Consider the following 12,299-nt stretch of genomic DNA (forward strand, 5'->3'; position numbering starts at 1 on the left):
GTGAAGGTGAAAACCCCTGGTTAGGGCATAGCACATACCACCTTTATTAAAACTGCCCCAACCCTCTAACAAAGAAGGCAGCGAGTGCCAGGGAGGGTGGTCACCATTGGGTGAAGCTGGACTGGAAGCCTGAGAACCTAGACCTGGTCCGTTTCACACCAGGGTCCTGAGTGAGGCATTGGTTCCCTGTGACTGGGGGACATCAGAGCACTGGAGTCCTGCAGCCAGAGAAAGGGGGTCCAATACACATGACAAGTTCAACTTGAAGGTGACAAAAGGGGACAGGCACTGAGTAGGGCCAGAATGCAGAGCCCAGCCCCAAAAGGCACGTCAGCTGGGGAGCCTGCGGGCCCTGCCGTTTGTGCCTCTACTCTCCCCTCTCGTGTCCCACCTTTCTTGAGCCACACTGCTGTGTGGCGAGCTTTGTGTTTTCCTCATGTGGGCACCGCCCTTTACAGTTTACAAAGGCCCTTCCACATCCACTTTCCGGTTGGTCTCTCCTGACAGACTGAGAGGTAGGCAGGACAGGGCTGGTCTCAGCTAAGGCTTGAGAAGTAAGGCACGGGGGCGAGCTGGGTACAGGGCTTGGGGTCCCCATCATGGCAGCCTTGGCGGTACTGTCAGCTCCTCAGCCAGTTGGAGTCCTTGTCCACTGTAGAAAAGCGGATCAGCTTCAGGCCGGATGGCCGGGGCTTCCTGTCATCCCAGAGATACTCAGGGGACAGCACTTTGGAGGGCTTGTGCGAGATGAAGCGGCGGTTCAGGTGGCTCTCCTCCTGCCAGGCCGCCATGATGCCGTTGGCCTTGTCTGCCAGGATGGCCATGTGGCAACCTCTAGTAAACTCGTATACCCTGTCCACCCGACCCCCAAAGACCGCCCTACCATAATAGAAGTCCCCTTCACTATCTGCCACAAAGGCGGTGGAAACATGCCTGCGCTCGTAGGGGAACTGGTGTCGGGGTTCGGCGTAGTAGCCTGGATGAATGGCAGCCACTAGGTCTCCCAGGGTCTCAGGTCCCCATGGGTTCCGGAACACCATGTCCACACTGAGGCAGAAGAGGTAGTCCACCTCCTGGTGAGCCCTCTCGGCGATGTGCTGACTGACGGTCTCCATCTGGCGCATGGAGACCTCCTCCCAGCTGGAGTGCTCCCGGATGGGGATGACACTGAGCAGGCGGCCGGGGCCCAGAGGGACCCGGGGGATGGCCTTGGGGTCATCCGTGAAGATATAGTAACGCACCCGGTAGCCATGCATGAAGAACTGCTCGGCCGACTCTAGGAAGCGCTGGACGAAGCAGGCGTACCTGGCGGTAATCACCCATCACCACGGTGGCCCCAGCAGGGCCACTGCCTGGGTCCCCATCACGTGCTGGTACCGCACAGGGCCTGGAGATGGCCAGGCTGACTCACCCTCTCAGCTCCCCACCTCTAGGAGTCACTCAGGTCTGACCCTCAGCTTTGTCGTCTGTCAAGTGCCCACAATCAGAGCACCTACCTTTTAAGACTGCCATAAGAACGCTACTTAATGATGACTCTTGTATTCACAAACCGACCTGACTTTTACTGAGCACTTACTCAATGCCAGGCAGTGTTCTAAGGGATTCTTCTCTTCTTAGCGCCTCATGAACTCACTACACGGCAGGCACCATAATCCCCATTTTATGGGCAGAGACACGGTGCCTCAGAGAGGAAAGGAACCAGGACGCAGGAAGTGGCTGCATCAGGAGAAAGTGAGTGGTGCTGGGGGCTCAGAGAGGAGGGACACGACGTATGCAGCCCTATCCTCCAGGCCACAGCTGATTGGACCAGGGCTCACCTGGCTCTAGGGGGGCCATCCATCATCTGGTCAGCACGTTGGGCCTTGGGACCCATCATGGTCCTAGAAAGGGACCCAGAGGGAAGCTGCCAGGGGGTGGCTCCTATAAGAAGGGCCAGGTCGATTGAGGGAGGAAAGGAAAACAGGAGAAATCCAGAGTAGGCAGGTACAGGGCGGTGGGGGCAAGAAAATCCTGAGGGAGGGGCCCGCTTTGCCTGGGTCTCTTCACCTGCTGAGGCCAGACCACAGACTCCCATTTATGTGAGGTGGTCTGGGGGGTTTCCATTCTTCCTTACCAGCCTGGACTGCTCAGGGGAAGCAGAGAAGGGTGAGGGGGAAGGTTCCCTCCGTTCCCTCACCTGGGCTGCCTCCCCCTCCCCTTCCATGCCAGGGCCAGACCCCTTCCTCCAGGAAGCCCTCCTCCCACCATCACATTCTACTTTCTGCCTTCCCCTTGTGCAACAGGGCCTCCCTGGTCCCTGGGCGGGGTCCTGTGTCCAGGTCCTGCCTCTCCCCAGACAGTAAGTTCCAGTGGCTCAGAGAGAGCTACCCTTCCTCCCACCCAACCCACTACTCACTTCCCTACAGCAAACGCCGTAAGCCCGATGGTCAGGTTCAGCGGCTGGTAGATGTGCTGCAGAAGCTCCGGGTTGAAGGTGCCCTCGGAGATGATGGGTGCCAACCAGGGCGTGAGAGTCAGCAGATCCGTGGGCCTGGAAGCAGGGGAGGCCACGGGGACTGACACCCTGCCCTTCTGAAAGCCTCGGTCTCACCCTCGCCCTGCCTCCCAGGCTGTGTGGGCCTCAGTATCCTCGGGTGCAAAATGGGGATCATAATAGCTCCTTCCCAGGGTGGTCGGGAGGGCCAGGAAGTAACACACGTCCAGTGTCTAGAGGAGCCTGGCATGCCAGGCGCCGGCTAGTGCCTAATAAATGGGGTTATCAATATTGTCCTTAATGATGGATTGAGTCCCTGCTATGCAGCAGGCACAACGCCATGCAGGTTACAAACCCCACCTCATCTCATCCTCCAGCCTCCTGTGAGGTGAGCATTATTGTTATTATTATTATCCTCCTGTACAGAAAAAGCCCAGAGCAGTTGGGTACCCTGGCCAAGATCACACAGCTAGTGACAGAACTGGACTGGAGCCCAGGTCTCAGACTGCCTGGACTCCAAGGCCACCTGGCACCTCCACCACCCCAACGTGTAAGTCAGAGCTCTGTCCCCCACCTGTCACCCCAGGTCCCTCTCCGTGCTGTACCCAGACCCTGATCAGTGCCTACCTCTGTTCCAGCAGCTTGGGCTGAGGATATTGTGACCTGGAACCGAGAAGGATTGGTGGTGAGGGTAGGCAACCCCCAGCCCCGGAGACACAGGGGGACATGACAGTCTGCTTACGGGGCCACGGGCTGGAACGGCTTCTCCCCCTTGTACTGCAGCTTCATGTTGCTGGTGGGCAGAGGCGAGAGATAGTCGTTAGTGCCGGGGTTAGAGCCATTAGTGAAGCTGAGATTGACCCAACACCCCCACAGGACAGGCATCCCCCACTCCGGTTCCATGTGGATTCCCTCCAACTTTTTCCACTGCTCCTACAGAAACCATCTGTCCAGGGTCACTGAGTGGCAGGGTGGTGATTCCAATCTGGGGCCATTTGTCTCCAAAGCTATGCTCTTTCAACCACGGCACTCTGTAGGAGCCCGGCATTGGGTAAAAGGTGGGAGAAGCTGCACATGACCGGCGAGTCGAGTTCTGCCAGTTCCTAGCCTGGGGACCTTACTTAATCCAAGCCCACAGTGATGGTCAGTTGTCGGGCACAGTTATACAAACACTAATCAAAATGCTATGAAAGTGTTTTGTAGATGTAATTAACATCTGTACCAGCTGACTTTATGTCAAGATTATCCTGGATATTCTGGGTGGGCCTGATGCAACCAGTTGAAAGGCCTTAAGAACAGAACTGAGGTTTCCCTGAAGAAATTGTGTGGGTGGCCTGCAGGGTCAGCTCTTGTGCTTCCTGCCGGGCTGCCCTGTGTTCACACTGGTCTGGCCACTCCCACAGTTGAGCAGGCCAGTTCCTTTTATCTATCTATCTATCTATCTATCTATCTATCTATCTATCTATCTGTCTATGCACCTACCTACCTATCATCTATCTAACCACCTCCCTTCCTCCCTCCTTCCTTCTGGTTCTATTTCTTTAGTGGAACCCTGAAGGGCACACCCCCTTTTCCTCATCTGGAACCTGGGTAACCATCCTAACCCTCACAGCTGTCAGGCTGCTATAAGGGCTGAGTCAGGGGCTCGAGCCCACACCCAGCCTGTGGCGTGAGCCTCCACCAGCGTCCACCAAGGCCACGCTGGGTAGAGAAGTGAGAAGGGGGTCCCTGAGGAAGCAGATGACAGGTTGCACAGTGTCCCGCTCTGCCACCATCTGGTGGCACAGAGACCTGGGGCTAGACATTTGACTCCTAGGGGTTTAGTTCCCTCACCGGGGAAAATAGAACCTTCTGTATAGAGTTGTTCCCCAGGGGTAGAGGTGAGGCCCAGAGAAGGGAAAGGCCTGCCCCAGGCCACACAGGGAGCCAGCTCCTGGGAAAGGCCCTCTGTAAGGGTCGACTCCCATTCATTTAGAAATTTTCAACATCTCATGTATGATGGGATGGCTCAAGCCTCCTTGAGTTTTCCCATCGATGCTTTTTGTGTGTGGTAAAATATACACAACAAAGATTTACTGTTTTACCCATTTTCAGGTGTACAGTTCAGTAGCGTTACATACATTCACATGGTATGCACCCATCCCCACTCTCCATCTCTAGAAAATTTTCATCTTCCCAAACTGGAACTCTGTCCCCATCAAACACTAGCTCCCCTTGCCCCCTCCACCAGCCCCTGGTAACCATTATTCAACCTCTGTGTCTATGAATTTGATTACTCTAGGGACGTCATTTAAGTAGAATCATACAGGATTTGTCCTTCTGTGCTCAGTCTATACTCTGGAATTAATTTTTTAAAGTCGATCCATCAAACTGGCCCTCTCCCCTAGTTTCACACAAACAAGCACATTTCAGGTCCCTGCTCAGAAAATGATGGCGGTCAGAAGAGAGGACCAAGTACCTGCCAGCCCAGCAGTCCACGCTTCCCTCGCAATGGCTCCCTCCCATTCCCACAAGGTCAGACTTGCTTCAACTGCCTTAAAGAATTAGACATAACATACCAAAGCCACAGACGAGCCCCAGCCAAAAGAAGGAACTTCCCATTTCTAAACCTCTGAACGTAATACAATTAGAAGTCCAGAAGAAACCCAAATGAAGAGGGGAAGACGTGACCATCGAAAACAAACAAAAACCTCCAGCTTCCACCTGTGAAAAAAACTCAGTAGAACCAAGAGACTGTGGGGTTCTCGGCCTCATGTGGAAAGGTGCTGGCTCAGCTATTAGATGGCCATCAGCTGTAATCAGATGGCCATCCACTGTGGCTGGGTGGCAATCAGCTGTTACCGGTTAGCCATTAGCCACTAATATAACTGCCGTGGCTACTCTGGTTGGTTGCCAGAGAAGCGGACTGTGGATTGCGGCTAGTAAGTGCGGTTAGCAAGCGGATTGTGGATTGCAGATCGTGTGGCTCCTTCTTCCTGTGTCTCCCCCAGCCGCCAGAGAGACTGGGGTGCAGGAAGACCCCTCGTTGAGTACTGGTGGATGTTTGCTTTTGTGTCTCAACCAGCCGCCATGGAGAATATAGTGGTATGACTCCCCTATCTATGGCTCCGTGGGTGTTCCTTTTTGGCCTCACCATGTCCCGCGTTCTTGTGCGGGGATGGGAGCTGAGTCCCTGCATGACAAGACAGACAGACTGGAAAGGAAAAAAAATGTAGCAGATGTGCTCAGCCAAAGACCATGACAGAGAACCGCAAACAGGCCAAAGAGAGCAGGCATGTCCAGGAGGAGGAAATTCAATCTGTGGGAAGGCGTGAGGGAAAGGAGGGCCTTCGGTAGGAATCAAACAAATGAAATTTAAACCAGAGATACTGTGTTGTCCCGAAAATAAGACCCAACCAGAAAATAAGCCCTAGCATGATTTTAATGCATCTTTTGGAGCAAAAATTAATATAAGTCGCGGTCCCTTTCTCAACTCAGCAAGGTGGTTTGGTTTTAGTTTTTCTAGTTTCCCGTTTGTTTTCCACCTTCACATGGTACTTGCAGCACTGGCCCAGGGGCAGTGCTGCCTGGGGTATGTGTGAGTATGAGGGTATGTTGTGCCCTGGTCCTTCCGGAAAGCAACCTGACAAGACAGATCAAGAACCTCTCCAAATCCTCTGGCCCAGGAAGGGAATATATCAAATGAAAGGATCATTAAGATGGAAAAAGCTTTACCAAAGCGGCTCATTACGAACTAATGTAGAACACTGGGAAACTGCAAACAACCTAAATCCCCAAAGTTGTTGATGGAAAAGGGGTTCAAGAAGTATGACCCATCCCCTGAGTGGGATAAAATGGTGACCACGAAGAGTAAGAATGCACTTCTGAAAAACAGGACAAAAATCGGAAAAACACTAAGATCACAACTATTTTCAACAGCAAGCAGGCTTCTGCTTTTAGAACCAAGTAAATGCACATTTTGTTCATTTAGAAAGTGCAGCAACCAACAAGCTGACAGTGAACTTCCTGCATGGGCCCCTGTAGCTGTACCCTCCTTAAAAAAAGGAAAAAGAACTTTGGGATTAGAGTATAACTCAAGCAGATGGGACCCAAAAGGGTTTTTCTTTTCTTTCATCTTTTCTGCCTTCCAGCTTCCTAACTTACTATATTTTGTTTTTATAATAAAATACACCTTGTCAATTAGTAGTCTATGATCCGTATTTTAAACTTTCCTTTAGCTATCATGAAAAACAAAAGACCAGGGGCCAGATGCTCCTTTGCGACTGATTTTTCTCACTCTCAACTGTCCAGACGTCAGATGCGTTATGTGGGGAAGACTTTGGTCACATGTTAATTTGTTCCTTGAATCCACATAGAACACAAAATTGAGCTAACTGGCCAAGTCCTAAAGCACTGTTCACCGAGCACCTGCTATATGCCAGGTGCTACCCCAAGCGATTTACAAGCACCATTGCACTCCAGGCTCCCAGTGGTCCGGGATGGGCGCCGCTACCATCCCATTTTATAGATGCAGCAAGCGAGGTTCAGAGCTACACAACATGCTCACGGTCCACTGCGGAGGGAGCACTGCAAGGACACCTGAAGACTAAAACAGGGCGGCCCATACATTACCCAAACACTTCTCACACTGATCAGAACCATGAGCTTCGAACCTAAGAACCTGCAGGCAAAGTGTCCTTAAAAACTCTCCCATCTTCCCTACTTGGGGTAGCCCACATGGCCCCGATTCTCCTAGCCCCATACTTACAAGATCTCTGGGCAGGGGAGATAATAGGGGACGTAGGAGAACGGCAGCCAGTTCTTGACACATAACCTGGGAAGGAAAAACCCCTGCTGATTCAACTCTGCCCCAAAGGCTGAAAACCTAGTTGGTGCACTTTTGTGGCAGTGAAGGCCTCAGTGGCTCATCTGGGGGGTCCCCCATCACGCCTCAGGTCTGGCTGACCTTGGAAGACAAAGCCTCCTGGTCATCCAGCAGGCAGTCATTGTTGACCGGTGCAGTCATTCACTCCTGAGCAGGAATGTTCTTGAAGCCAGATCCTGCACACAAGGTGGGGTTGGGGGAGGTGGGGAGGGGCAGCCCTCGGAACTTCACAGAATGAACACAGGGTGCATTCTGGAGCTGAAACAGGAGTTCCTCATTAACACAGCCGATAGATCAAGTCCAAAGGCCAGGAGGCCCTTACAAGGCAAAATTCAGAAGCCTGGTCCCGTTTTACTGGGGTTGGGGTTGGGAGACATGTGTGCCAGGAGAGGTGCGTGAAACCTGGGGATGCCCTAAAGGGAGCAGGTTTGGGGGAGGGCGGGCTTCACGACGCGTACTCACCACACAGCACAGAGGGCAGTGCCCAGCAGCAGGCAGAACCCCAGGCCCAGGGCCAGTCTGTGGCAGCGCATGGCTGGGTGCAGCGTCCGAGCCTGGGCATCTGCGGAGACTCAGCGTGCCTCAGCGAATCGGCCCTCCCCTCTCAGGGGCGGCAGGCCGAGCCGGTGTCTCCAGGCTCGGGCGGAACACCTGCAGAGGAATGCTGTCTTACCCAGAGGCCAGTGGCCCCACCAGAATGTGGATCCCAGGTCCCGTTCAGGAGGCTGCGGAGCCAGCTCTCACTGGCTCAGGGCTCAGCCTAAGCCTGCGCCTGTGCCCTGGGCCGGGCACTCGGGCGGGGCCCACACCTGCCCCACTCGCGCCTGGGCTCTCAGCTCTCCCTCCCACTTCCTCCCTGGGGAGGTGAGTAGAGGGCCCCGGAGCGCGGCAGCAGCGCGGGGCGAGGCGCCTGGAGGATTCCCGTGGGGAACCCTGAGGGCACCGGAACTCAAGCCCAGAGCCTGCACGGCCGGGACGCGGCGTGATTCCCCGGGGGAAGGGGGGCAGCAGTGCATTCCTCCGGGAGGCGGGGCCTGGCGCTGCAGTTCTCTCTGGCTCCAAAACGCTGGGCAAGTCAGTGACCACCATGGCCTCGGTGACCTCCTCGGATTCTAGAGGCTGGGTAGGGGAGGAGGGGGCACAATACGCACTGCCAGTGATGGCACGCGGGAATGGCGGTACGCGCTTGGCAGGGTGCCGGTCACAGCTACCACCGGACCCGTGCAGCCTAGCGGGGGTCCGCCCGACGTCACAGAAAGTTCCTGGGGCTGGGGTTTCGGTGGCCTCAGGCAAGCCCGCTCCTTCGCCCTCCCTCTGCGGGCCTCAGTTTCCCCACTCGGGCCATGGGGCGCAGCGTCCTCCAGGCCTCCGCCTCGATCGTCGGCTCTGCTAGACCTTGCCTCCCAAGGGGCCCAAGTCACCGCGGCGGCAGCGGGGCCACTCCGCGGACGCAAAGCCAGGCCCGAGCTCCATCCGCCCCAGCCCGGGGCGCTCCTCCTCGGCGACAGGTTGGGGCGGGGGGAAAGCGACTGTCCCTGCAGGGTGCAGACTCACCCCCTGAGGCTACCGGCGTTAGGACGGACGGAAGGCCGCACCTTGGCCCGAGACAAGGGACTCCGCTCGCCAGGGACCCCGCGTGACACAGTGGACGCGCCGAATCTCTGGCAGTGAGCGGTTGGGCCTGACTCAAGGCCGGCGGCCGGGGGCGGGGCCCGCGAGAGGCCAGAGGACCCGCTCGCCCCGCCCACGGCCTCAGCCCCTCCCATCCGCCCGCGCGCCTCTCCCACGGGCCTCAGCCCCCGCCCCCGCGGGCGTTCCCCTGGGATCGGCTCTCAGCTCTCTGAGTTGGGGCCTCGCACCTAGCGGGACTTGCTCGGGGACCCGGCAAGAAGGGCGGGTCCGGGAACTCAGGGTGGGGATGCGGGCCGGAGAAGTCACAGAGAAACGATTTGGGAGAAAAGCTTGAATGTGTTTAGAAAAGTATCGAAGCAATCACAGGAAAAAAACAGCTGGACATCACACTGATTTTCAGTTTAGGATCCATCATTCCTCCTTTGTTCAGGGCCTCTGAGCCTGGCGCCCAGCCTGAGTGACTAGGAGGGAGCGGCTCCGGGAATCTCCTGGCTCCCCTATTTCCTCCCCTGTAAATAGGATTGCATACTTTCCTCCCACGGTATGGGGGGTAACATTGACCCCAGTTCACCCCGGAACTGCAGGATCCCCAGGGGGTCCAGACCCTCTTACATCTCACCAAGGGTGGGCCAAGCGCAAGTGGAGGGGAGAGGGCTTGTAGGCAAAGGCCTTTGCTTAGGTGTGGTGAAAGAGGGGGCATAGAAGGGGACAAAAAGGAAGGTGTCCTAGTGGTCAAAAAGGGAGCAGTACCAAGGGAGGCAGTGGGAAGAAACCAGGTACAGAGAAACAGCAGGAAGACAAATCAACCAAGGCTCAAGGTCACAATGAGGGTAGCTTGAAGTTGCAAACTCAGATCTGCCTGGCACCTGGGCACTGTCCCTGCATGTCCTTCAGGGCCCTTATTGCCCGTGTCCGTAGGGTTTCCCTTGAGAACCACAGGTTCCTGGAAAGCATGTTCTATTTCCCCAGATTCTGCAGCTTCCTGGATCAGGTTGGGGAGCTGGTGAGTGCTAGCTGAAAGGTCATGCTTCCATTTTTAGCTGAAACACTGGTTCCCTGGGACCTGGTCTGGGACCAATTGGTTTGTTTTGCTCACTCAGTTTAAGTTTGCAAAGTTCCCAGGTGTACCTTCTAGAGCAGGGGTGTCCAAACTGCGGCCCATAGCCAACTGCGGCCCGCAATCCATTGTTAATTGGCCCGCAGCAAATTCCAAAAATATATTTAGTTTACTTAAATAAACCAGGTGAGGCAATACGTACTTCACCTCGAGTGAGTGGCCCAGCTGTGTGTGTATTTTACCGCATATGGCCCTTGGTAAAAAACGATGAAAACAGTTTGGACGCCCCTGTTCTAGAGACTGGTGCCTACCTGGTAATAAAGAAGTGAACAAGATGGGCAGACCAAGCACTCTGCCAACTGGCCACAGCTGTCTCCTGGCCCAACCAGTATTCTCTGCCCCCCCCCAAAGAAGACAAATTCAGCCCAAGGACAGCCTCCCGGTTGGCCTGGGAAGAGCTGGGTGAAAAAGGACCCCCCAGCTTCCTGCCTCCTGCCCCACATACCTGTGTGATTCCCCTCCCCTCGAGGCTGGATGGACTTTGTGACTGGGTTCCAATGACTAGAATAGGACAAAATGATGTAGCATTCCAAGGTGGAGTTATGAAAAGTCTGTAACTTCTACTGGTTCCCTCTCCCCTGTGTTCCTTCATCTCTGTGTCCATCTGTCTATGTCTCTTTGTCTTCTGTCTCTCTGTCCCTGTGTCTCTTTGATCCCGTTTTGAAGAAGCAAGATCAGATATTATGAGTTGTCCTATTGGGCTCCCATGCGATTACCAAGGGGGTCCCCGCCCACAGACAGGAAAGATCTGAGAACTGCCCCCCCCCTCGCCGCCCCAGTCCAAACTGAATCCTGCCCATAACCCGTGATTGATCTCAGAGACAGACCCCGCCCCAGGTGAGCCTCAGTTGAGACCACAGCCCCAGCCTCCCTGGGGACCTTAAAGCTGAGTCTCCCAGCTGAGCTGAGATAGATCCCGGTCACAGAGACGGTGTAAGTGCTAAGTTAGGGCAATACTGTCACACAACAAAGACGGCCTGCACATCCCTCCAGGCCGGGTCTGGCCCTGCGCTCCTGGCTCCCTCCCTCCTTGCTGCCCAGCTCTTTCCAACCACTGGTTCATTCCTCTTCTGCCTCCAAGTCTCTGTACCTCACCCCCACCCCCCCCACACACACTGTTTCCAGACATGTGCAGGGCTGGTTCTTCTTGTCCTACCGGTCGTAGATAAGTGCCACCAGGCAGCGACCCTCCCTCCCTCCAACACCTGCTTCATTTCCCTAGAGCACTTGCCCTTCTCCCCCACCTGATTTGCTTTCACCTGCCCCTCCAGGCTGTGAGCTCCTGGAAGGCAGGGACCATGTGGGTCTTTTCAGCACCTCCCCCAGTTCTAGCAGGTCCCCTGCTCAGGGTGAGTACAGGGGGCACAGCAGCTGAATGAATGATGAAAGGGTCTCAGTGTCCCTCCTACCTCTGAGCAGCTTCCATTGTGGAGATGGGGGCTAATAATAAATGTGCATGTTGGTTGGAGGCAGGGGGAGACCCAGAATGACCCCTCGGTTTCCCTTTTCTGCTCTTTGCTCCATCGAGCACAGTGGGCACAGCCCGCCCCCTGGTGGTCATCCCCAGCACTGCAGCCCCAGGCAGGAAAACCATAAACAAAACACATACCTTTGGTTGGTGTCCAGTTCATCCACGAAGCCTCCTCACCCCAGCCACAGCAGTAACTTGGGACCCACTTTCAAATGAGGACCCCAAGGCTCCAACAAGGATGGCCTTGTCCTTGGTCCCCAGGCGAGTGGTCCAGTGCTCTGTCACGTTCTGCAGTACCCGGGTCCCAAGATCCCCAAACCCCAGGCTGCCCTCTGCTCAGAAGGACCTCGAAGGAACAGAACGCATTTTCCAAGGACTGAGAGAGCAGTGGGTCATGATGGAGAACCAGGAACACAGACTCTTCTAGGAGCCTGTGGGGCCCTCTGTGTCACATCTTCCATGTACCCCAATTTATAGAGGAATAGGCTGAGGCTTTCTCTCCTGTAGCCCTCTCCACACTAGGGCGGGGGTCTCCTCCTAGCTCCAGGTGCCCAGAGTGGAGGATGCAGACCCCAGACCCTGTCCTGCTCTATGGATGGTCCTGGCCCTGCTCTATGGATGGTCTGTGGGGCCCAGACCCCACAGTACCTTGGGGACCCCCTGCCCATCAGCCTGGCATCTCTCCTTTTCCCATGCCATGTATCTCAGGCACATTGCCAGGGGACTGGAAGCCCCTGCCCCA

At 55.4% G+C, this 12,299-nt stretch overlaps 1 protein-coding gene across 3 annotated transcripts; it reads right to left on the reverse strand.

The window, feature by feature from the left end:
• Positions 1-9,091, reverse strand: GBGT1 (globoside alpha-1,3-N-acetylgalactosaminyltransferase 1 (FORS blood group)). 3 transcript variants are annotated; one of them, XM_081066656.1, is made up of 8 exons: positions 8,892-9,091; positions 7,800-7,988; positions 7,221-7,286; positions 3,216-3,266; positions 3,101-3,136; positions 2,396-2,530; positions 1,818-1,880; positions 3-1,305 (listed from the first exon to the last, which is right to left on the reverse strand). In XM_081066656.1, the coding sequence occupies exons 2-8, from the start codon at positions 7,868-7,870 to the stop codon at positions 621-623; spliced, it is 1,107 nt and encodes a 368-aa protein (XP_080922782.1). In that variant the 5' UTR covers positions 7,871-7,988; positions 8,892-9,091; the 3' UTR covers positions 3-620. The 3 variants fall into 3 exon arrangements, with proteins under 3 accessions (XP_080922783.1, XP_080922784.1, XP_080922782.1); XM_081066657.1 differs by lacking the exon at positions 1,818-1,880 and having other exon boundaries at positions 1-1,305; XM_081066658.1 differs by lacking the exon at positions 1,818-1,880 and having other exon boundaries at positions 1-1,305; positions 8,933-9,034.
• Between the last annotated feature and the right edge of the window lie 3,208 nt (positions 9,092-12,299).

This window comes from Rhinolophus hipposideros (genome assembly GCF_964194185.1).
Source record: "Rhinolophus hipposideros genome assembly, chromosome: 11".
In the NCBI taxonomy this organism is placed as follows: domain Eukaryota; kingdom Metazoa; phylum Chordata; class Mammalia; order Chiroptera; family Rhinolophidae; genus Rhinolophus; species Rhinolophus hipposideros.

What these genes read in the sequence shown, in the direction of transcription:
- GBGT1 (XM_081066656.1), bottom strand. Translation starts at nt 7,870, where the DNA reads ATGCGCTGCCACAGACTGGCCCTGGGCCTGGGGTTCTGCCTGCTGCTG. An exon ending in CTCCCCTGCCCAGAGATCTT is followed by an intron (nt 3,267 to 7,220) that starts GTAAGTATGGGG and finishes TCTGCCCACCAG; the next exon opens with CAACATGAAGCTGCAGTACA. An exon ending in ACGGCGTTTGCTGTAGGGAA is followed by an intron (nt 1,881 to 2,395) that starts GTGAGTAGTGGG and finishes GTCCCTTTCTAG; the next exon opens with GACCATGATGGGTCCCAAGG.